A 23,724-nucleotide genomic window follows, 5' to 3' on the forward strand; every position below is an offset into this window, starting at 1 on the left:
TATTATTGGGAAAATTGTTATTAGCAATGATTTAGTTTAAAGTAATTAGGATTGTAAGGTAATTTTTATTAATTTAATGTATGTGCTCATTTATATTTTAAGTAGTGTGTTTGAATTTAATTATATTTTAATTAAATGATAGTTATATTGTGAATTTTATGTTTGTAGGAATTTGGTATACGTTTAAGTTGAAGTAAACGTGCATGGAAATAATCTAAATATTTGATACTAAGTATTTGTAATGCTTGCGGTATGAATTCGTTGGTGACGTGTATAATGTAATAGATGATTTAGAGGTAAAAGTTTTTGGATATTTTATTTATTTTATATGTGGAAATGTTCATATTTGGAAAGGGTAAATACTTTTTCGCGATCAGGTAATTTCATATATGTTCTTTTTACCGGGTTTAAAGATTGAGAAAATTGTCATGTATTTTCGTGAAATTTTTCTAATTTATGAGAAAAATGCAGTGTACATGGATATAGTGAACAGTGTGCGCAATGCCATTTTTGTGCAATTCTGGGATGTTTTTTTAAGTAAAAATAAGTCGACGTGTACATGGTTTAGTGATATTTTAATTAAATGATAGTTATTTTGTGAATTTTATGTTTGTAGGAATTTGGTATACGTTTAAGTTGAAGTAAACGTGCATGGAAATAATCTAAATATTTGATACTAAGTATTTGTAATGCTTGCGGTATGAATTCGTTGGTGACGTGTATAATGTAATAAATGATTTAGAGGTAAAAGTTTTTGGATATTTTATTTATTTTATATGTGGAAATGTTCATATTTGGAAAGGGTAAATACTTTTTCGCGATCAGGTAATTTCATATATGTTCTTTTTACCGGGTTTAAAGATTGAGAAAATTGTCATGTATTTTCGTGAAATTTTTCTAATTTATGAGAAAAATGCAGTGTACATGGATATAGTGAACAGTGTGCGCAATGCCATTTTTGTGCAATTCTGGGATGTTTTTTTTAAGTAAAAATAAGTCGGCATGTACATGGTTTATGTGTATGTGTTATTTTGAAAAACGCGTAAGGAGTATGGTATTGTGCACTTTTTCCCAATTTTGCAGTGAATATTTGTCATGATTAAGCAGTTTTGTTAGATAAAATTTCTAGCATAAGTGTAATTCGGCTAGTAGATTGTTGGAAGAAGTGTTCAGTAGATAAAAAGAAAAGAAACATGACTTCGTGAAGACAAAATGGCGGCGGGAAAAAAAAAATAGAGGGTTGCTGTAGGAGAGTTGGTCGCCAAATTTTCGCCAAAAAAACGCCAAGTTACCATAATGTAAAGATCAACCTAAAAATGTTCCAAAAACCACTAGTATGGAAAAATATTACTAGCTGAAAATCTCTGATTTTGCTTGACGATAATAAAAGTTGCATATTACCCTTGTAGCACTGCAAGCAATCTGAAATAGATCTTGTAAATTTAGAACACTAAGTATAAAACCTGGACTCAGAAATGTTTCATTTCTGGACATTCTCAAAATTTAAGATTCAATTATGAGAAATCTCATTTTGGAAAAATTTCAACATGCAGTCCTAAAAAGGATGTCCTAAAACGATACATATCTTTGAAATGTGCAAAATGTACATTATTTAAATTTGCAAAAGGTTGAAAGAAAAACAAAACCTTGAAGTCTGACTGTGAATATGAGACACAGTCCAAAGTTTTCAATCAGCCTACAAACAAGCTGATCTAAATTTCTGTTTCATTAGAAATTTACATTGCATAAATGAAGTTTATTTCTCTTGTGAAAACAAAGAAATGGTATCAAATGACAATTTACATAACTCAAATCAGCAGTAAGTCAGCAGTAAGCTTTACACTACCTGGTGTAATATCTGCAAATCTTTAATTCTGTACTTGCCCATATTCTAAGAATTTTCCCACTAAATTCTGCCATCCAGTGCGATTGAACCAGCTTTCAACTCGCATAATGCGAGTTCTTTGCTCCATGGACAGGATTTCTGTTACTAATCTATCCCCTCAAATGATAGAAGGTTCCTTATCTGTGTACATAAACATATATTTCTTCAAATTATCCTCAATGACTTGTTACAGACGTAACTCACAAGACTTTTCACCTATGTGGATATGCATATTTAAATCAACTTTCAGTATAAATCACTTATAGCATAACTTACATACAAAGCTCCTCAGCTATGTGAATATGCATGTCATTGTTTAAATTATCCTTTTGACTAAATGACTCCTTATATATTTCACATACATGAAATTCCTCTCCTTTGTGAATAAGCAGATGCTTGTTTAAACTTTCCTTATGACAAAATGTTTTCTTACATACTTCACACACATGAGGTTTCTCTCCTGTGTGAATTAGCATATGCTCATTTAAACTACTCTTATGACTAAATGATGCCTCACATACTTCACACATATGAGTTTTCTCTCTTGTGTGAATAAGCATATGCATGTTTAAATTACACTTTTGACTAAATGACTTCTTACATACTTCACACATATAAGGTTTCTCTCCTGTGTGAATTAGCATATGCTCATTTAAACTATTCTTATGACTAAATGATGCCTCACATACTTCACACATATGAGTTTTCTCTCTTGTGTGAATAAGCATATGCATGTTTAAATTACACTTTTGACTAAATGACTTCTTATGACACTTATGAGGCTTCTCTCCTGTGTGAATAAGCATGTGCTTGAATAAATTACTCTTATGCGAAAATGACTTCTTACATATTTCACAAATATGAATTTTCTCTCTTGTATGAATAAGCATATGGATATTTAAAACTCCCTTTTGTCTGAATGACTTTCCACATACTTCACATACATGAGGTTTCTCTCCTGTGTGAACAAGCATATGCTTGTTTAAACTATTCCTATGACCAAATGACCTCTTACATACTTCACATATATGAGGTTTATCTCTGGTGTGAATAAGCATATGCTCTTTTAAATTACTCTTACGATAAAATAACCTCCTACATATTTCACACATATGAGGCTTTTGTCCTGTGTGAATAAGCATATGTTCATTTAATTTACCTTTTTGACTAAATGAGTTCTTACACACTTTACACATGCGAGATTTCTCTCTTGTGTGAATAAGTATATGCGAGTTTAAAGTATTCATTTGAGTAAATACTTTCTTACATACTGTACACATATGAGGTCTCTCTTCTGTATAAGTAAACATATGTTTACAGTGATGTGCAAAAATTAAGGACGAGATGTTTTTTTCAGTATAACGTAGTGCAGAAGCTTTTCAAATCAGCACAAATAACCATAAGTTCTGCAAGACGTAAGAACATGAGTAATGTAAGCAAAACTTCCCAAAAAAGAAATCAAAAGGACAAATAGGAACTTTATTGAAAAAGCAGCATGGAGCGCGATGCTACAGACGGATGAAAAGATACGTGATAGGCATCCAGCAAGTAACCACCAGCCTATAGTGGCGCACTACATTTTAAATTCGGATTTTCAACAAAAAACTTTGTACACAGTCTACTTAGGCCTAAAGGAGTATACATGTAGAATTTGGTAAAAATTGCACTTACTGTTTTAACTTTGTGGGTGTTCCATGAGGTGGAACACTGGGTTGATCTTTACATTATGGTAACTTGGAGATTTTTTGGCGAAAATTTGGCAACCAACTCTCCTACAGCAACCCTCTATTTTTTTTTCCCCGCCGCCATTTTGTCTTCACGAAGTAAAGACATGTTTCTTTTCTTTTTATCTACTGAACACTTCTTCCAACAATCTACTAGCCGAATTACACTTATGCTAGAAATTTTATCAAACAAAACTGCTTAATCATGACAAATATTCACTGCAAAATTGGGAAAAAGTGCACAATACCATACTCCTTACGCGTTTTTCAAAATAACACATACACATAAACCATGTACACGCCGACTTATTTTTACTTAAAAAAACATCCCAGAATTGCACAAAAATGGCATTGCGCACACTCTTCACTATATACATGTACACTGCTTTTTTCTCATAAATTAGAAAAATTTCACGAAAATACATGACAATTTTCTCAATCTTTAAACCCGGTAAAAAGAACATATATGAAATTACCTGATCGCGAAAAAGTATTTACCCTTTCCAAATATGAACATTTCCACATATAAAATAAATAAAATATCCAAAAACTTTTACCTCTAAATCATCTATTACATTATACACGTCACCAACGAATTCATACCGCAAGCATTACAAATACTTAGTATCAAATATTTAGATTATTTCCATGCACGTTTACTTCAACTTAAACGTATACCAAATTCCTACAAACATAAAATTCACAAAATAACTATCATTTAATTAAAATATCACTAAACCATGTACACGTCGACTTATTTTTACTTAAAAAAACATCCCAGAATTGCACAAAAATGGCATTGTGCACACTCTTCACTATATCCATGTACACTGCTTTTTTCTCATAAATTAGAAAAATTTCATGAAAATACACGACAATTTTCTCAATCTTTAAACCCGGTAAAAAGAACATATATGAAATTACCTGATCGCGAAAAAGTATTTACCCTTTCCAAATATGAACATTTCCACATATAAAATAAATAAAATATCCAAAAACTTTTACCTCTAAATCATCTATTACATTATACACGTCACCAATGAATTCATACCGCAACCATTATAAATACTTAAGTGTCAGATATTTAAATTATTTCCATGCACGTTTACTTCAACTAAAACGTATACCAAATTCCTACAAACATAAAATTCACAAAATAACTATCATTTAATTAAAATATAATTAAATTCAAAAACACTACTTAAAATATAAATGAGCACATACATTAAATTAATACATACATAAATACCCATTTCGAATTCACTTTAGTTACGGCCACGGGATCCAAAAATTCACGAACACTGTTTCACACAACACAGAATAAAGCCAAATACAAAATTTCCAGATTTTTTCCCGATTTCCCCCCTTTTCCGATTAAAGAACCGTAATTCGTCCATTAATATCACATGACATATCCCATGATCTCTCATTTCCTTCACACAAAATAATGCTTAATCTCCTAAGAATGGATGTTCTGATGTGTAATAGCATGAGATCGCTAAAAGCGCAGTGTTGCCGCTGGTGGAACACCTCCTTCTTTTCAATGATTCTGCGCATGCTTTTTGTATGAAAAATTTAAAACAATATAGAACAAATAATATAGAGAATAGCTATCAAAATTATGCAGAAATTATTTTTCAAACAAATATTTTTGTGTCACAAGAAATTTACATGAAAATAAGTGGATTTTAATAATACATCATAGGTGAACATTCTGGGTCTCCTTATGATATGCTGCCATCTACTATTTTAAAAAAGTTCAAAGTATATTATAAAGGCATTTTTATCCATTTACGGCTAAATTTAACGGTTTCGGAAGCGATTCAAGTTGAGTGTTCCATGTAGAGGAACATTGAGCAACAAAGGGATAATAGGCCCCCCCCCCTCCGCCAACTTCTGTGCAAGTTTCACGTCGTCTTTCATTGCTGAGTATGAGGTTGTCAATGAATTGTTGAGGCACTGCTGCCGCTTGTAGCGCCAATCGCTGGAATCGTTTCTGCCGAAGTTACGCTCTGCCATGAGTCTTCCTAGAACATCCCATACATGCCTGATGGGATTTAGATTCGGAGACCTTGCCGGCCGATCCATGCGTTCAGTATCTATTCGACAGTAACTGTACTATGAGGTGGAGCGTTGTCGTCCATGAATAGGAACTGAAAACTCATAGCATATCTGAAAAGGCGCACATAGGGAAGAAGAACCTCGTTACAATAGCCGTCCCGGGTGACTGAACCTCCTTCGAAGATGTGAAGGTCTGTACGGCTACCTAGTATGACGCCTTCCCAAATCACACCCTACCATGATATTCATACTACGCATGGATGTAAATGAGTTGCTTAATAGGAATTTTAATTTTTATAGAAATAGTTTTTGAGTGTTTAACAGTAGCTTTCGGTGAGCAAATCAAAATATTGTACATAATAGGCATGAGGCTCTGTGATTATGCATGCCTTCATTTCGAGGAATATTTCAATAAATATTAAACTGCAACAATCCACACATATATCATTTCTAGCCTGCACATGTATATATATATAATTATTGCTTCTAGAATTATGTCATAAATGGTACAGAATGACTGAAGACTAATACGGCAGACTACGAAACAGTTTCGTGTATTGCGAATCAAATGGTAAGTAAACAAAACAGCACTGTTGCCATAATAATTCTACCTTATAATGAACTTATTCAATTATTAATCCAAAAGGGCTTTGTCCCTAAAGGACGATTATTTTCGTTTTGCGATTTTGCGTTGAATCACTATTAATGTCCGTTTCCCTTTTCAAACTTTTTCTTTGCCACCAATGTTAGAGTCTTGCATTACATTTGAAGAAATTAAATAATGAAAAATTCGAGTGGCTCCTAAACACTATACCATCTGGGGGGCAAAATCTTTTTATTATAAATTAATTTTAATAGAAAAGTTATTTTAACATATGTGCGTTTAAGAAAAAAGAGCAGCGAAAATTTTCCCTAAACGCAAGCACATGAATTTTGTCAAAAAATGCGCGATTTGGCAACACTGCGTTGCAACGTAAAGCTGATTCGCTGGTGGTGATTGCGCCAAAGAACAAATGTGTTGTTTAACGTGTGCTTTTGTTTTTAAAAGTTTCGAGACTTATATAGATGTGGATTCGGTTGATGAAGAAGAAGAAAGCTTCGAAAGGCTTGCATTGTATGTATTCACTTATGTATATTTTTTTCAACCACACAAAATATTGGTAAAAGTTTACAATTGGGTGCCCCTTGTTTTTTAGCGATTCTTTTTTTGATGCGAAGATCGGCACCAGGAAGGTACAATTTCTTGATGGTCGCTACACAAAACCAAAATAAGAGGTCAAAGAATTGCACAAACTCTGTGTCCATGTACACATCGATCTGTTTTCACTTAAAAAAACATCCTTGAATTGCATAAACTAGACACTGCCTTAAATTTGTCCATGTACACATCAATCTATTTTCGGTAAAAGTTTACAATTGGGTGCGCCTTGTTTCTTGGCGATTCTTTTTTGACCGCATGATCGGCACCAGGAAGGCACAATTTCAAGATGGGCCACAACACAAAACAAAAATAAGAAGTCAAAGAATTGCACAGACTCTGTGTCCATGTGCACATTGATCTGTTTTCACTTAAAAAAATATCCTAGAATTGCACAAACTAGGCATTGCAAACTGCCTTAAATTTGTCCATGTACACATCAATCTATTTTCATTTAAATAAAATCAGGAAGCTAAAACAAAGTTAAAACTATCATGGTAACCAGAAGTGAGGTGTTTCATCTCCAAAATTAAAAAAAAAAAAAAAAAAATTGTCGTCTAATCGAAGGGGCACCCAATGGGTTTTCATTCGCAGAGAACCCGTTGCATTTTTACTCGCCAAGCTCGCCGTTCATCGACGATGAGCCGAGCCGTAAACGTGATTTTTAGTGCATGTAAATTCAAATTAGCAGACAAAACAATATATTAAGCATATGGTAGTAAAAATTCACAGATAATAAGCATGTAGATGTAAAACTAACCGGTTAAATGTGATATACGAAAATAAATTTGTATTAAATTCAAGTTAGCACAGAAAAGAATATATTAAGCATAAGACAATATATAAGGATTTATAATGGAAATAAAAATTCATTTAAAAAATATAAATTAGTATTAATATACTGAAATTAACTGGTTAAGCATGATATACGAAAAAAATTTGTCTGAAATTCCAGTTAACACAGAAAACAATATATTCCTTACACCAGTAGTGGTTTGCCAATTTTGATGACCATGGTAATGCATCGAACTATTGTGTCATCTTGGATAATCAATAATATTTCTTATTTCAATTTAATCATCTATTTATGTCACACCTGCCATCCTCTGAAAGGTTATTGTTAGAAAAGCATTAACAGTATATTATCTTGTAAAAATTTTACGCCAAAAAATTGATTTATTCTCATAATTTTAGATGACAATAACCAATAATAAAAATAAAAGCATTTCTAAATTATTTAAAATGCACATTTTTGTGGCCTACGAAAACAAATTTTTTTAGAGGTTGGGAACCTCATGGTTCTTAAAGCTGTTAATAGTTAAGAACACAACGTGAACAGCTGTGTTACAAATTAGCATTCACCCCTCCTGCCGTATTTTCTTCCTTTCATCACGAATCGAGAACCGGCATATATCTACGAAAATGTTTCTATCTATTCGTTGTTAAAAATTCAGAAAAAAATAATAATAAATAAGAGAAGAATAATATAAATCTGCAAATGCGAACAACGACAGTGATAATTCAACAAAATGAACGCATGAAGAATGGTTGCAAACTTCGAACAAGCAAATAGGATAAATCCGATGGGTTACCAGGTTTGAACTATTATCGCCAAAGTTGGAGATGTGTACAATTACCGGGTTCTCTGCGGAAGTGCTTCCCACCCAATTCTACACTAGAGCCCTATTTTCATTTAAATAAGATAAGGAAGCTAAAACAAAGTTAAAACTATCATGGTAACCAGAAGTGAGGTTTCATCGCCAAAATTAAAAAAAAAAAAAATTGTCGCAAAGCGAAAGGGCACTCAATTCTACACTAGAGCGAAAATATTTATATTCGTGATCCGTTTGTACATAGGAATTCAGTATACAAGTAAAGTAAAATGTTTGATATCCAATTGTAATCGAATATGTGTAGTTTCCTAAAAAAGTACCAGAATATTTAAATGTGCAAAACTAAAAGTATAAAATGTTAGTTTCCTTGAATTATGCGTTTTCATAGTCTCCATTTTACAATAAATCCAGATGTAAAGTATAAGTTCAAAAATAGGCTGAACGTATTTTCGTCATGTCGCATATTATATTAAGTTGACCATTATTCTTCAGAACCGTATGTTTAGCTTAAAATGCTCGTTAAAAATGGGGCAAAATGCCATAATGCACAAAACACCTTAGACGGAGCTCACACTATAAATAAACTAGAAACTCTTAAATTTGTTATTGGTTTGCAAGTAGAAAAAGGGAATTTTTTAGTAAAATTTTTGGTGAATCTTCAGATTATGGTAACGTGACGAAACTTTGGCGACCAACCCTGCTACAGCAAACTGCTAGTTTTTTTTTTTTTTGATGCCATTTTGTTTTTATGAAGTAAAGGCATGTTTTTTTTTTTTTTCGCCCCCTTCAACATTTTTTCCAACAATCTGCTAGCTGAATTAAGCTTACGCTAGAACTTTTATGGAACAAAAGTGCTTAATCATGACGAAGATTAGGTGCGAAATTGGGAGAAAGCGTAGAATCTCCCACTGCTTGCTGCGTTTTTAAGAATTGCATATACACGATATCCATGTACACGTCGACCTATTTTCACTTAAAAAAACATCTCAGACTTGCACAAAAATGGCATTGTGCACACTTTTGACTTTATCCATGTACACATCGACCTATTTTCACTTCAAGAGTCAAAGAAAATTGACAAAAATCCAATTCTTCTTACTTTTATAAAAAGTGCCAAACAAATAAGTGGGCGATTCTGCACTTCAGCAGCAAAATTGTTTCTAAGTGCTTATTAGCTAAAATCCCGATTGGAATTTTCCGGAAAATGTCACATTTCATGTCTCATGATCTCTTATTTCTCTGAGACAAAATAATCTGCGATTCGAACTGTGTACTTCTCAGATTATCGCTCAAGTCCTAGCTAGTAACCTTTATCGCCTTACCAAAATGTCGCCAAACTACCTGTTACCATATTCCAAAAATTAGCCAAATTTTTGAAATGATCTTTCTGAAAATTTCTAAAATCATGTATTTAACAGCTTTTGACACTATAACATATTTTCTGAAGCAGGGCAGAATTTAAAAGGTAAAACGGTTGATATTTGGATTATGGTAACTTGGCGAAAATTTGGCGACCAACTCTGCTACTGCAACCCTCTATTTTTTTTTTCGCCGCCATTTTGTCTTCACGAAGTAAAGACATGTTTCTTTTCTTTTTATTTACTCAACACTTTTTCCAACAATCTACTAGCCGAATTACACTTATGCTAGAAATTATGTAACAAAACTGCTTAATCATGACCAATATTAACTGCAAAATTGGGAAAATGTGCACAATCGCAAACTCCTTGCGCGTTTTTCAGAATAGCGCATACACATAAACCATTTACACGTCGACTTATTTTTACTTAAAAAAAATCCCAGAATTGCATAAAAATGGCATTGCACACACTCTTAACTTTATCCATCTACACTGCTATTTTCTCATAAATTACAAAAATTTGCACGAAAATCCAGGAAAATTTTCTGAATCCTTAAACTTGGTAAAAAGCACATATATGAAATTACCTGATTGCGAAAAAGTATATACCCTTTCCAAGTATGAACATTTCCACGTATAAAATAAATAAAATATCCAAAAACATTTACCTCTAAATTATCTATTATATTATAAACGTCACTAACTAATTTCTACCGCAAACATTAAAAATGGTTACTAATACTTAGTGTCAAATATTTAAATTATTTCCATGCACATTTACTTCAACTGAAACATATACCAAATTGCTATAAACATAAAATTCACAAAATAACTATCATTTAATTAAAATATCACTAAACCATGTACACGTCGACTTATTTTTACTTAAAAAAAATCCCAGAATTGCACAAAAATGGCATTGCGCACACTCTTCACTATATCCATGTACACTGCTTTTTTCTCATAAATTAGAAAAATTTCACGAAAATGCATGAAAATACTCAACGTATACTACTGAAACGTATTCCAAAATACTACAAACATATAACTCACAAAATCACGATCATTAAATTAAAATATAATTAAATTAAAAAACACTACTTAAAATATAAATAAGCACATACGTTAAACTAATAAAAATTAGATTACAATCCTAATTACTTTAAACTAAATCATTGCTAATAACAATTTTCCAATAATACCATATTAATTTATTTACTCCTTACGTTTAGAACAATGCATAAAAATAATATCCTCAAATGATTAAAAATACTAACTTACCTAATCTTCTTCAGAATCTTCATTACATGGCACGCAAACTTCCCTACAGAAAGAGTTCCAATCGGCTGCAGTACTACTGCTAATTTCTAAATCCGAAATCCAGTAGTCAACTGGCAGTCTATTCACCCAGTAATAAGAAATTAATAAAATTTCACCCATACTCAAACTACTTTCAGCAAACCACGTACCCTTCCTTACACTCCGTTTCACAAAATGTCCATTTTCACCAGATTTTTTGAACCGCCATTGAAACTTATCTGTAATATCCTTCCTTTCACACAATCTCAACTTATTATTATTATCAGATAAACGCATTAAAAATTTAGAATTCACTTTACATAGTGCCATGCAATCCGAAAATTAATCAACACTATTTCACACAACACACAATGAAGCTTAATACAAAATAATATAGTACTACAGATATTTTTCCAAATTTTTACGCCCTTTTCCTATTAAAGAACTGTAATTCTTCCATTAATGTCACATGACATATCTCATGATCTCTAATTTCCCTCACACAAAATAATGCGTAATCGGAACTGAGTACTTCTCACATTATTACCAAAGTCCTAGGTAGTAACCTTTATCGCCTCCAAAATGTCGACAAACTACCTGTTACCATATTCCAAAGATCAGCCGGTAAAACCTCTTTTAAAGCACACAAAGATGTCTTGTAGAATATAATACAGTCAAAAGTCGTTAATTCGGACACCTATAATCCGTAATGATCTATAATCTGGACCTCAAAGCTACAAACTTTCTGCGCATGCGTCGCGCCGACAGATCTTTACGGCTGCGAATATGCGTGTGCGCATAATATGTTTACACATGCGCGTTTAATGTATAACGGACGGTATAAGCTAAGCTAAAATTATCTAAATCAGTTAATGTTGCAGATTGCGTTGTTCCTTAATCTTCGAATTGGATCCGGCTTATTAATATTTGCAGACTGTTAGAGCAATTTTATAAAAGTAAGCTTGAACTTTCGATTATGTCAAATAGAATTTCCGATATATATTTACTAATATGTAAAGGATCTACAAAGCGAAAGTATGTTTCGAAGTCCATTAAACAAAAAGTGGAATTGCTGCAAAAAAGGGATAAAAGTTTGTTTGTCTAACCATTCCGAAATATGTTTATCAATTTCACGCTGCTCTGCGGCGGGGGGGGGGGGGACGCCGCAGCGTGCAATGAATTGGAAGTTGATCTGTCAGCACTATCCTTATCTTCAGGGCAGATGTTTTGATTTTATTTGGCTTATAATTCCTTACTAAATGTAGTATTTCATCTCGATGTACTCCTTCTTTGATATGATTTAAATCAAATTCCTCGTCATTATAATTCGCTTCCGATAGTGAAGAGGTTATTGAAAACGAAAAAATTTCGATTGACAAATTAGTTGGTATTCTCGACACAGATGTCTGTTGAAAAGCATGATGTTTATTATGAATAATTGCTGTTTTGTTACTTTTAGCAACACAATAAGTAACTGCTTGTTTAAGTTCGCTTTCATCAAGAGAGCTGTTACAAATGATGCTGAAGTTATTACCGACTTTGTTTTTTGTTATAAAAAAATTTAGCGCTAAGAGTAGAAATTTTTTTGAGTGCTTTCAAGAAGTAAAAACTTTCAGAACTTTGTTGCTTAGACAGTGCTATTTTGCCATTGTTTAATATATTTCCATAAAGGTTTGAGTAGGTAGGCAAAGCTTGAAGCTGGTTCTTAAAATGAAGTCATCTGTATTATCTTATCTTCAACATTTTTAATGCATAATGACTTATTAACTGAGCCAACTAACTGGCTTAAATTTAGCACTGTTTCATAAGCTGCCTTAAGGAATAATCTTCCAACTGTATAAAAATTACCAGTAATAATGTGTTTATTGGGAGAATCCATACAAGAAGGGGGGGGGAAACTACATCATTGCAGTATCAAGTTGCTTTTCAGTTCAGTTCCTGATGATTGGAAAGCCAGTTACTAAATTTTTTTTTTTTTGTTGTTGAAACAGACGCGAGTCCTGGAATGTGTTGTGGGAAAAGATATTATGATGTTTTAAACATTTTTTTGAAATTTATTCTATCGAAGGCAGGATGTAGGAAGTTAATAAGACAGAAATTCATGGTCATCATTTTTCTGTTACTTTGAAATTTATGTATAATAAAATCTAATACAAGGTCTTTAGTATCAGAAAAATCATTGAAAGTACCTATGAAGTACTATTGAAGTTGTGATAATTGACTGTTGGTAAATGTGTGGAGTAACGTAACACTTTTTAAAGTGAAATCTCAGAATTAAATAAATTAATGAACTTAAGTTGAAGTTTATTAACATTAATGGCTAATTTATTAACATTAACCACTAGTATTTTGTTTGTAGTCCTTTTGCCTCTTCTAGTTCTTCTAAGAGTGTTTTTACTGAAAATATTAAATCTTCCATAAGTAGTATTTATTAAAATATAAAGTTGATTTATTAAGATAAGTGTTAAGTCCCTGTTTTTTAAAATGTACAGATTTTCTAAAAAGCCTGATTTTTAGATTAGGAATAAAATCTAACATTTTAATTGAAATATCAGAGAAACTGTGTGTTTTAAAATGTTCTATTTCTGCTGTGGTCTGAGAAGTTTGAGCTGATGCAAGCAAATTCATTTTAATGCGAGATCTGTAGTTGTTAATTTTTGTTTGTTTTTAGTCTGTCCTATACAAACCTTACTACATTTGTTACAAGTAATAGAGTAAATACAATTAGATGTTTTTCAGAGTGACTGCTTTTTCTCACCAAGTTGGGTTAGCTGGTGTGGCATTATGTCTGTCTGTGTGTTAAACAATTGGAATTTTTACATTCCTGTATTTCAAATCAGCAAGATGATAAAAGTAAAAAGGGGGCTAGCCTTAATTACAGTCAAGATTTATGAAGGAAAAACTTGAAACCTCAGTTTTGCCAGTAATAGATTAATTCAAAATTGGAAAGTCCTTGAATTATTAAAATAAGAGTAATAGATAATAATAAAAGAATATATCAAGTTGCTTACTCAGATACAAACTAATATAAAATTGAAAAAAGTAAATTGCAAGAATGACTTTCAAACCTAGAACGCTGTGCATTTGCTGCTAAGATTGACATAAATTACTTAAACATGTTAAGTTCTAATCAAATAAGTAAATTTTTTTAAATAATAAATTGTCTTCTAATATCAAATACGATGTGTAATCTTAATGCGATAGATGATGCAATTCATGGCCAAGAGAAAGAAGGTTTAATCCCGAGTGCCTTATTTTGCATCAAGTTAATATCTTCTTGACAAGTTCTGCAGGCAGCGTCTTGCAAGTTTGCTCCCCATACTCCAAAACAGGCCTGACATAAGTTTCATATGTGGTGAAAAGGGTATCAGTCGAGGAACCCCGAGTGATGCCATACAATCTTTTTAAAAGTTTGAGTCTGTTATTTCCCCTGATAATCATATGGACATGGAAATGACATATACTACATGGAAGATACTTTTAGATTTTGGTGAAATGGCATATAAAAAAAGTGATGTATTATCCAATTCATTAAAAAAGCTTAAAAAAAGCTTGAATTGTATTATTATTATTTTATTGTTGGCAAATTCTGGATGTTCCCAAAAGCTCTCTTGAAGATATATGAAACAATGCTAGAATATTAAACCTATCCTTGCAATCTGTCAAATTTTGCTGCATCTCCTTTTCCCTTTCATAATAATGACTTTTAAGTACGGAAAACTTTTAAAAATTGGTAGAAAGCACATATAAAAACAATTTTGTTTTGCGTTCTTAATTCTATATTGTGCCTAGAAATGATGGAATGATATTTTTAACAAAATTCATCAAGCATTTATAAATTAGATGTGTAAAAATGAATGAACTGTTTTAAGGCTGAATATTAAGTGCCTGATGTAGAAATGAGTAATTTGGAATAAGAAAAGTAATGAAGATATTCATGTTTACCCAGCTAAGAATTTAATATGTCAAACGCACAATGCCTAAAATAATAGCTTATATTTTAGAAGGAAAAAAAAATTGCGCTTTTAAATCAAATAACAATTATGAAAAAACAAATCCACTAGAGAACAAATCCACATTAGGAGTGAGATGTATTAAATATTTATATTCTGTTTGTGAATGAAATTATTAAATTATTGATGCAATGCACACAGAATTCTGATACATTTGAGATTTTACATGTTTGAGTGTGATTAAAATAGCTCTACTTTTAATCAAAATGAAATCGTCAGCTGTTTTAAAACAAAGAAAGGGCGGAATATAATACCAAAAAAGTACTTCATTTGCAAGATTAAATTTTGAATTCTATGAGAAAATTTTGAAGGTGAATTAAAATATTTCTGTAGCATTCAACTTGTAAAGTCATCTTTCATTTAATTGTATATGAGACTTAGTCGATCTCAGGGGCATATTTAATAGTATTTATTAATTTTTTGTTCAGACAGTGTTATATTTTCCCCTTTTGAATAAAAAAGAATTCGAGGCTAATACTATTTCCTTCTATTGCATGCATGGAAAGTTAATGTTATACTTGCTGATTCAAGGTGAAATTTTTCAGGTGGTTTAAGCATTATCAACCAAAATTTATAGCCTTGCATTGCCAAGAAGTTGAAGGTAAAAATACTAAAGAATCTATGCGGCATGTTGAAGAATTCGTAAGGTAAATGTGTTCTTAATTTATTGTATATATATAATTTTGCAGGTATAGAATTAGATTGTTTCGTTACTAATATAATAGGCTAATAATATACATAGGTTTTTAAAATTGAAAAATTTACAAATGATGCTTAATAAATGAACACTTAATACACACACGTACACAAACACATGCGCACATATAAGCCATGTCCAGAAAAATGATTACATAGCCTTTATTTTCACAACTTTTCATCATGGATATCTACTTTCAGTTACAAAAAGGTTTTAAATGACGTGAATATTCATGCTTTCGCATTTTTTTGTTCAAAAAATTGAATTTTGAAAATGATACAAAATGTATTTTTTATGCAGTTCCCTGGGGCGTGTAATTCTTACATTTAGGGAATTTATATCCCCATTATGAAAAATAAAACACAAGCTTAACTTCCATATGACAAAAATTGTCTAAGATATTTAATTTCAAAATTTGGGATTTTTGGCATCATTGTCAATTTGCCTTGAGGTGTCTATTAATAAACATATTAGAATAATTTGAGGTGATTTTTTTTTTTTTTTTTGAATTGTCATTCAGTGGTATTCTTTTGTGGTTTACTAGAGGGTAACGTAACCTACTTTAATTTTCAATTTTGATCTATATGGTTTGCTGAATGAATTATCTAATTAATTGATAAGCTTTCAAATGTTGAGGATCTCATTAATTATGAAGTTTTATTATTTTAGAATCATGATATAATATTCATGCAAAGAAAGTCAAACTAGAAATATTTTTCATTTTTAAATTATTCAAACAGTGCTACGAGTTGGCTGTTTGCCAATACTGAAGTCTTCCAGTGTTTTCTAATACAGGGGTTCTGTAAGATTCTGTGAATAAAGTTTCATTTTTGAAAAACATTATGTTGTATAATACTTATAACAATTTGCATAGAGTGCCTATCACTTAATTTGTTGGGTCATCTAAAATTTTCTGCTTTTTTCTGATGATAAATATAAATGAAACTGAGCAGAAACGTAGGAAACCTACATTGAACTTTTTAGCATCATTTTATTCTGAGTTTTTGCCCCTATAATTTTTGTTTTAGTTCTGTGACATCTTTCAAGCACCTGGAAAATTTACGTTTTAAAAAGTCATTAGGCTCGTTCTTAAAGAAGTTATTGACATGTTGTTAAAGGATCTCAAAGAAAAAAATGAACTGCAGGCTAATCAGAGATTCTTTCAGTGACCTGAAGTGATGCAAATTCAAGAGGGCAGGGTCTTGAATATGGGGTGAGTGACACAAAGCATCTCATCCATGCTCAGTATGTTTTCATCTGACATTCATCGAAACGTTTTGGCCCAACATTTTGATGCTTTTGGGCTCTTTCCATCGATTTTTGATATTAAAACTGCCATTTGGAAACAGTATTTTTCTGAATTTGTCTGATTTGGTGGCAGCAATTTGTAGTATATAATTTCTTTGTAGTCTCTCCGTGCACAAAGCATTAATTTTTTTGGATGCAGAGCCCTTTTGATATTACTAACCAAAAGAGATATTTTGACTATGTTACTTTCTCATGTAATGTTGCATAGTATCCACTTTTCATCTTCAGTAATAAGCTGTTTAAAAAAAGGTGCTTTATTATTTCTTTTCAGCAAAGAATCACATGCGAAAACTCTAGCAAGCATGTTCTGCTCTGTTAAAGAGTGGGGCACCCATAAATCATAATGGTTTACATACCCAGTCTTCTTCATATGATCTGAGCGGTAAACTTGCTGTACACTGGTAGTTCGATCTGAGGTTCGAATTCCGCGAACGGGCTGGCTGCATGGGTGTTTTCGTGGTTTTCCCCCATTTGTAATGTGTAGACAAGCCAGTTCCTCTTAGAAAGTCCTCACGAAGGCATTCCTCCCCTTAGGCAGATAGCCCTTGCCATAATTAAATAAACCAATCTTCATATGATCATGTACTGCACTTTTTTTGGAATATTTTGTCTGTCTGATAGGTCCTAAGATTGGGTTTTCAGCGGCAACTTCTTTTAACAGGTTATTGTTTACAGAGGATTTATGTCAAGATTACGCATCATCCTCAGAGCTGAAATTTACAGGCTTGCAGTTCTCAAACTACCTTGGAACTGTGTCATAAGAAACAGCAGACATTTTACTGGCAACCTAATTAGCATTTTTTCCATTTTAGAATAAATGAGCATAATATGACAAAATGAACTTATAGGTTCTCTATTCGTAGTACTGTTCTGAAAAAAAATTATGCCCAGCACATTCTAGGTTAGGTTAGGTTAGGTTATTTAATTACGGCAAAGCCTCAAGGGCTATTTCTCAAGTCTTTTCCTCTCTCTCTATTTTTTAGTCTTCCACCAATAGCTGCAAGTTCCTTGAACAGTGATAATTTAACCCGAGTGCAAATCCTTTCCAGTCCTTTGATTTCGATGGATGTTCCGTGGTTGACTGACTGTCATTTGTTGACTTATTAAAACCTGTGCGCGTTGCAACAACAACCTGTCCGTTCGTTTTTTTGTGGCATTATCTCCTCTGGAATGACGGGGATTTGAGTTTCGTGACAGGTACCCTCGGATTCCAAAAATTCGTGGGAAGGCCTTTAACATTCTCATCTTTGTATGACTTTAATCAGCCGAGATATTAGTTAAAAACTATGAAAACGCTAATTTTCTTGATCATTTTTGTGGCAACAGTCATTCATGCAGGAGATAAAAAATCTGCATGATTTCGAAGTGTTGCCACTGTTCGCTTTCAAGTCATAGAGTTTGTTAATAAAAAACTTTCATGTTTTACATAATATGAAATAAAAATACCTTTGCCAAACATTAAATATATTATTATCATTGTTTAAAACGTATCTTTTGACGTTGAAGAAAGCACCTGATTGCGCGTGCCGTAATTGTTGTTGGAAACGTTTTTGTTTCAGATTACGATAATTGACATGGCCACGCTCCTTCATTTATTGATATTGAGAAAAACTTGTCAAATTACATTTAAGTTTAATACATGACGTCGTGGGTATATACATTAACCTGATGTGTCTAGTTTTTGTTTCCTGGTTTGGCAACAAAAATTATTTACGAATCGGTTGTTGCTTGGAAAGAATGAACTGAATTCATTCATACAGAAATGGGTACTATTCGGTTTCGAGGGCCGTAAAAAATTGCCAAACTATTGTTGATGCCAATGCTGCCAAAAATAATTGCGGCAAGAAAGGAAATATAATAGTAAATAACTACTTAAGACTGATGTTTTAATTTAGATGAAAGGTTAATTTCATATAATACTTTTTATTATTATAATTTATATGAAAAAGGCTAAACATGACTGAATGGAAGCATAAGAGTCAATAACTATTTCAGATCATTATTATAATTTATATAAAAATTGCTAAACATAACTGAATGGATGCCTGCATCGCTATTTCGCTACCAACTTATCGCTAAAGCATAATTTCATCTCGTTGGTTGTTCAAACATAATTTTCTATAATGAATGATGCCTTTTCTTTGAAAATATTCTCGGTAAAGTGCAGAATCACTGACTTATTTGTTTGCCGCTTTTTACAAGGGTAAAAACAATTGGATTTTTGTCAGTTTTCTTTTACTTTTTAAGTGAAAATAGGTCGATGTGTACATAGATAAAGTCAAGGGTGTGCGCAGTGCCAGTTTTGTGCAATTCTAGGATTTTTTTTTTTAAGTGAAAATAGGTCGATGTGCACATGGATACTGAGTATGTGCAATTCTTAAAAACGCTTCAAGCAGTGGGTGATTCTATACTTTATCCAAAATTCTATTGCCGACTTTTCGTCATGGGCAATTCCCGAATTGTTAAATTCATAGGATATCAAAAAAGGATTTAAAATCAAAAAATGATTTAAAAATTAAACTAGTATTTCACTGGCGTCTTAAGAAATAACTATATAAAGTTACGCAATCTGAAATCAGCGCGTACGCTAGATTTGGCGTTTTTGCGCGTATATTTTCACTGCAATTTTTTTACGGCCCTCGAAACCAAATAGTACCGAGAAATGTTTTTAATCTTTTAAACTGAGACGACGGGACTGCATCTTAGGGGAGTTTCTCAAATAATATTAATATTTGCTTGCTAATCAATAGTTTACGATACTATATCTTTTGTTACATACCATTATATGCAGTTTAATAGCATTAAACACTGCAAATTTAAATAGTTTTAAACTAATTAAAATGAATATTATATCAAATTTTTAACCACCGTGTGACTAGCATTCAAAACTAAATATTTTCTCTTATTTCCAAGCAGTACAAGAAATTATGTTTTTACTGTCTCATATAAAACATCGTACCCAAAAATTGATAATATATCCAAATATCTAAACCAATATTTAGATTTAATTGTTAATAGCGTAATTTTAAGATAAAAATATATTACTTTTGAATTAATCTGAGAACATAGCGATATAAATGCATTCCATTTCATTATTTGGTTTACACATAGTTTAGATTTTGATATATTGAATCTTTTTGCATTTGGTATGCATAGACACATATAGAAATATGTTCAGTGTAAAAATTTGAAGCAATTAAAAAATACTCATTTTCATAACCAAACATGTGTTTCTTAAATTTAAATACCCACCGAAATGTCTTCAATGAGATACCCCACATTACTAATATTAAATTAATGTATTAATAAGGATTGATTTTTCAATTTCTGGGATTTTGTTTGTTTTTTAAAACGGTCATTATCATTAAAAATTTGAATAATTGGTTTATTGAACTAAGGGAAACTTTACAATGCTACAACAGTCTTTTCATCAAAATGTTTAACTGCAGTAGTAACATTTTGCATTTCTAAAGAGTTTGAATATAATACTTTTTTTCAAAAATGCTTGAGCTATTTGTATAGAATGGTGCTGCTCTATGATATATAATTTTTTTCAAATGGATTACAGATAATACAAGTCTTTTGCATAATACAGGTAATAAGCTGTATTATGCAAAAGACTTGCATAATAAATGATACAGATAATGCTTATTATCTGTATCATTTAAAGATTATGATTAAATGATTTAAAATGATTATGATTAAATGATTTTAAATGATTGGTTTCACTTTGGTTCAACCTATTATTCCTTATATATTTCAGTAAATAAACTAAATCAAATAGTAAAAAAATCTTTTTCCCAAATAAATTTCGTTTTCACTAGCAGACACTATATAACCATTGCATATTTTATGATTTTTTTGGCAATATTTCTGGCCAGTTAAGGTTTTAAACAAAAGCTTGTAATTTATGTTAATATCAACCGTTATATCAATTGTATGCTTATATCAATTGAACAGTACTAGGTTTTATTATATCTAGGAGATAATATAATCAATATTATTTAGTATATATATATATATATATATATATATTATATGTGTGTGTGTACTGAAATTCTGTAATAAAAAAAAAAAAAAAAAAAAAAAATTGAAATGATTTAATAACCATTCAGGCAGTTTACATTCTTTAAATTGCATTTTTTTTCAATATATCCTTTTACTTAAAGTCCTAAACTTGTAGAGTAACCTTAAACTAAATGGACTAAATTATTTAATATTTTTACTGCTTATTTAAATTATTTACTTAACCAAGGATAGGTTTTGCAAAATAGTGGAAAGAAAAAATATAAGAAGTGAAAATGTATTTGAGATCATATGTTGTTTTCGAGTTTTTACATAAAACCCTGCTTTTTATTTTTTTCTCAGAAATAAATTCATTAATTTTAAAATAAACCCTTAACGTTATGAAGAACACTAATAAATACAATAAAAAAATTTGGGACAAGCACATTGAAAATTGTAGAAGAAGAAAGAATTTTTATTGTTAAAGATTTCTTCAGAAAATTAAAATTTAAGAACAATTACTAGCAAAAAAATTTTTCTTCAGCTTAAAATCATTTTGTCTTATAAAACCTCTTAATATTATTCATAAAAAGTAGATGAAAGTTCTTAATCAATAGAAATCACTTAAAATGTATTACGTCCCCTTAAGGGAAGTATACTTTTTAAGTGAAGTCATTTAAAGTAGTCTCTTTTTTATTAATTCGAATTTTACTAAAGGATATTATTTCCCCCCCAGTTCTCAAGAGTCTCGGACAATAAGAGAGGACGGTCCATCCCGACTGATGACATTTATGGAGGCTCGCCTAGCGCTGTGTTGCCTGCTGTGTTGTAACGTCAATGTGCTGACGTTTCAAGAAATTAGAGCTTTAGTAAATCACAGGAACTGTCAATGGAACCCTTATGAGAATGCTGACCACTTAGACGAAGCTTTTGCTAATTATAGGGATTTAAACGAGGCATGGAAAATATTCCAAACCAGGTGCGAAGGTTTCAGAAATGTGTATGAAGCTTCAGATGAAGAGATTGCTAGCACCTCTCAGCAAATGACATACAACGTTTCACCATTTAATGACACATTTTTATATCCGCCATCGAAAACAAATTTTAAAATTCCTGATTTTTTGCAAGGCTGTGTACGTTCATTTAACAATAGACGGGCAGGGAAATTGGTTTTCGTTTTCACGTCTACGAAACATTTTGCAGCAATGGACAGAGTTAAAAAAAATATATTTCGATTTGTTTTCATCGCGATGTGGAAGACAAGTTCCCAGCTACTCTTGTTTGTGCAGTTTGAACATGAATGGAGAATGAAGGATATAAAACCTGAATTCTCAGGCTGCGGAGTTACTCACACTGAATTCTTTTACGCAGTGAAGGTAAAGGAAGCTTATTCGAAAATAGTTTCCGAGTACGGCCAGCCAGAGATGAGTGACGGTACTTTGCCCGGCACTGCCACGGAGAAAAGCAGCCAGAAATTCAACCACGCCCAGCTGGAATTGAGAAGTTGCAGAATTGAGAAGAATTACTGACGTGCAGATTTTGATGTGGCAGTATGCGCATTTAGCGCACAGAGACTGCGATAGAACCGACGAAAATTCGAAACAGCACGGCGAAGACCACGTTGAGGAGATGGAAAATGCTAGGAAATTTTTTCACCTCCCTGGCAGAAAAAGAACTGCAAGAAACACAGTTGACGTGACTCGAGCAGCCATTTATGCGGAATTAAACAGAATACCCAAATTAAATACATTGAAAATGAATCGCTGATTCTAGGCGAGAGACTTGTGAAATAAGTGCACTTTCAGGCTCTAGTTGGGCAGGCCATGTTTTACCTGTTTAACGCAGTTGGTTTCCACAAGTTAAAGTGCACGGCAGTGATTCTTCTAAGCTTTTTTATTCATGCCCATCCAAAACGAAGATACGTATGTTTAAAGGGACCATACAATTCGGGCAAGACCATGTTTGCTTATGCGTGGTGCTCGTTCCTCAATGGAACTGTTTTATCGGTGAACATAGACCCCAGCCGCATGAACTTTACACTAGGAAACACGATTGGCCATGGATACGTTTTGTTCGACGACGTAAAAGGACAAGAGACAGAGGAAAATTATGAATTTCTGGGCAAGGGATCTGGTTGGTCGAACTTAGATAACTACAGAGACCACATTGATGAGTGCATGGAGCTCAATCTGGAAAGAAAAAATGAACAATTTACCAAGCAAATGTTCCCTCCAGGCACTATTACCACCAATAATTACTTGATACCATCTGCTCTGATGGAACAGATACAGGTCATAAATTTTAAAGGAAACAAACCTATGTTTGAGCTGCATCCCTTTACTTTTACGAAAGAACACATTTACGTCATCCTAGTGATGCTGAATTGAATCGCAGCGGAATCCCACATAATAATGTCAGAATCTTTCATCAAGTGGCAAATGGAACACGATACAGGCTGCAAGTGTCTTCAAAAGGTAAGTCGAAAATTTTAAATTAATTTTGGATTGCATTTTAAAACTAACCAGTAAATTGTTAATCAGATAATCATGTTATTGTTATTG

The 23,724-nt window shown here is 32.1% G+C and overlaps 2 protein-coding genes across 3 annotated transcripts in view; one reads left to right on the forward strand and one right to left on the reverse strand.

Annotated features, from left to right (window-relative positions):
• Positions 1-867: 867 nt before the first annotated feature.
• Positions 868-4,396, reverse strand: LOC146993854 (uncharacterized). The gene has a single exon (XM_085826410.1). It carries the CDS (start codon positions 3,193-3,195, stop codon positions 2,158-2,160), a length of 1,038 nt encoding a protein of 345 aa, XP_085682536.1. The 5' UTR covers positions 3,196-4,396; the 3' UTR covers positions 868-2,157.
• A 2,256-nt stretch (positions 4,397-6,652) lies between these two features.
• Positions 6,653-23,724, forward strand: part of LOC118205950 (uncharacterized) — a 57,571-nt gene continuing 40,499 nt past the window's right edge. The window contains exons 1-3 of one of the 2 annotated variants that reach the window (XM_085826412.1): positions 6,653-6,784; positions 15,699-15,800; positions 21,900-23,637. Coding sequence is in view for 1 of the 2 variants with exons in the window: in XM_085826411.1 (XP_085682537.1) it covers positions 6,684-6,784; positions 15,699-15,800; positions 21,900-22,692 (996 nt within the window). In the remaining variant the exon portion in view is untranslated. The remainder of the gene's footprint in view (positions 6,785-15,698; positions 15,801-21,899; positions 23,638-23,724) is intronic. The other variant, XM_085826411.1, reaches the window with a different exon arrangement.

This window comes from Stegodyphus dumicola, chromosome 11 (genome assembly GCF_044657685.1).
Source record: "Stegodyphus dumicola isolate Sdum_Otavi_A_Nest chromosome 11, ASM4465768v1".
Lineage (NCBI taxonomy): Eukaryota > Metazoa > Arthropoda > Arachnida > Araneae > Eresidae > Stegodyphus > Stegodyphus dumicola.

Bases quoted from the DNA above. Each gene is read 5' to 3' on its own strand.
- LOC146993854 (XM_085826410.1), bottom strand. From the start codon at position 3,195: ATGTTTACTTATACAGAAGAGAGACCTCATATGTGTACAGTATGTAAG.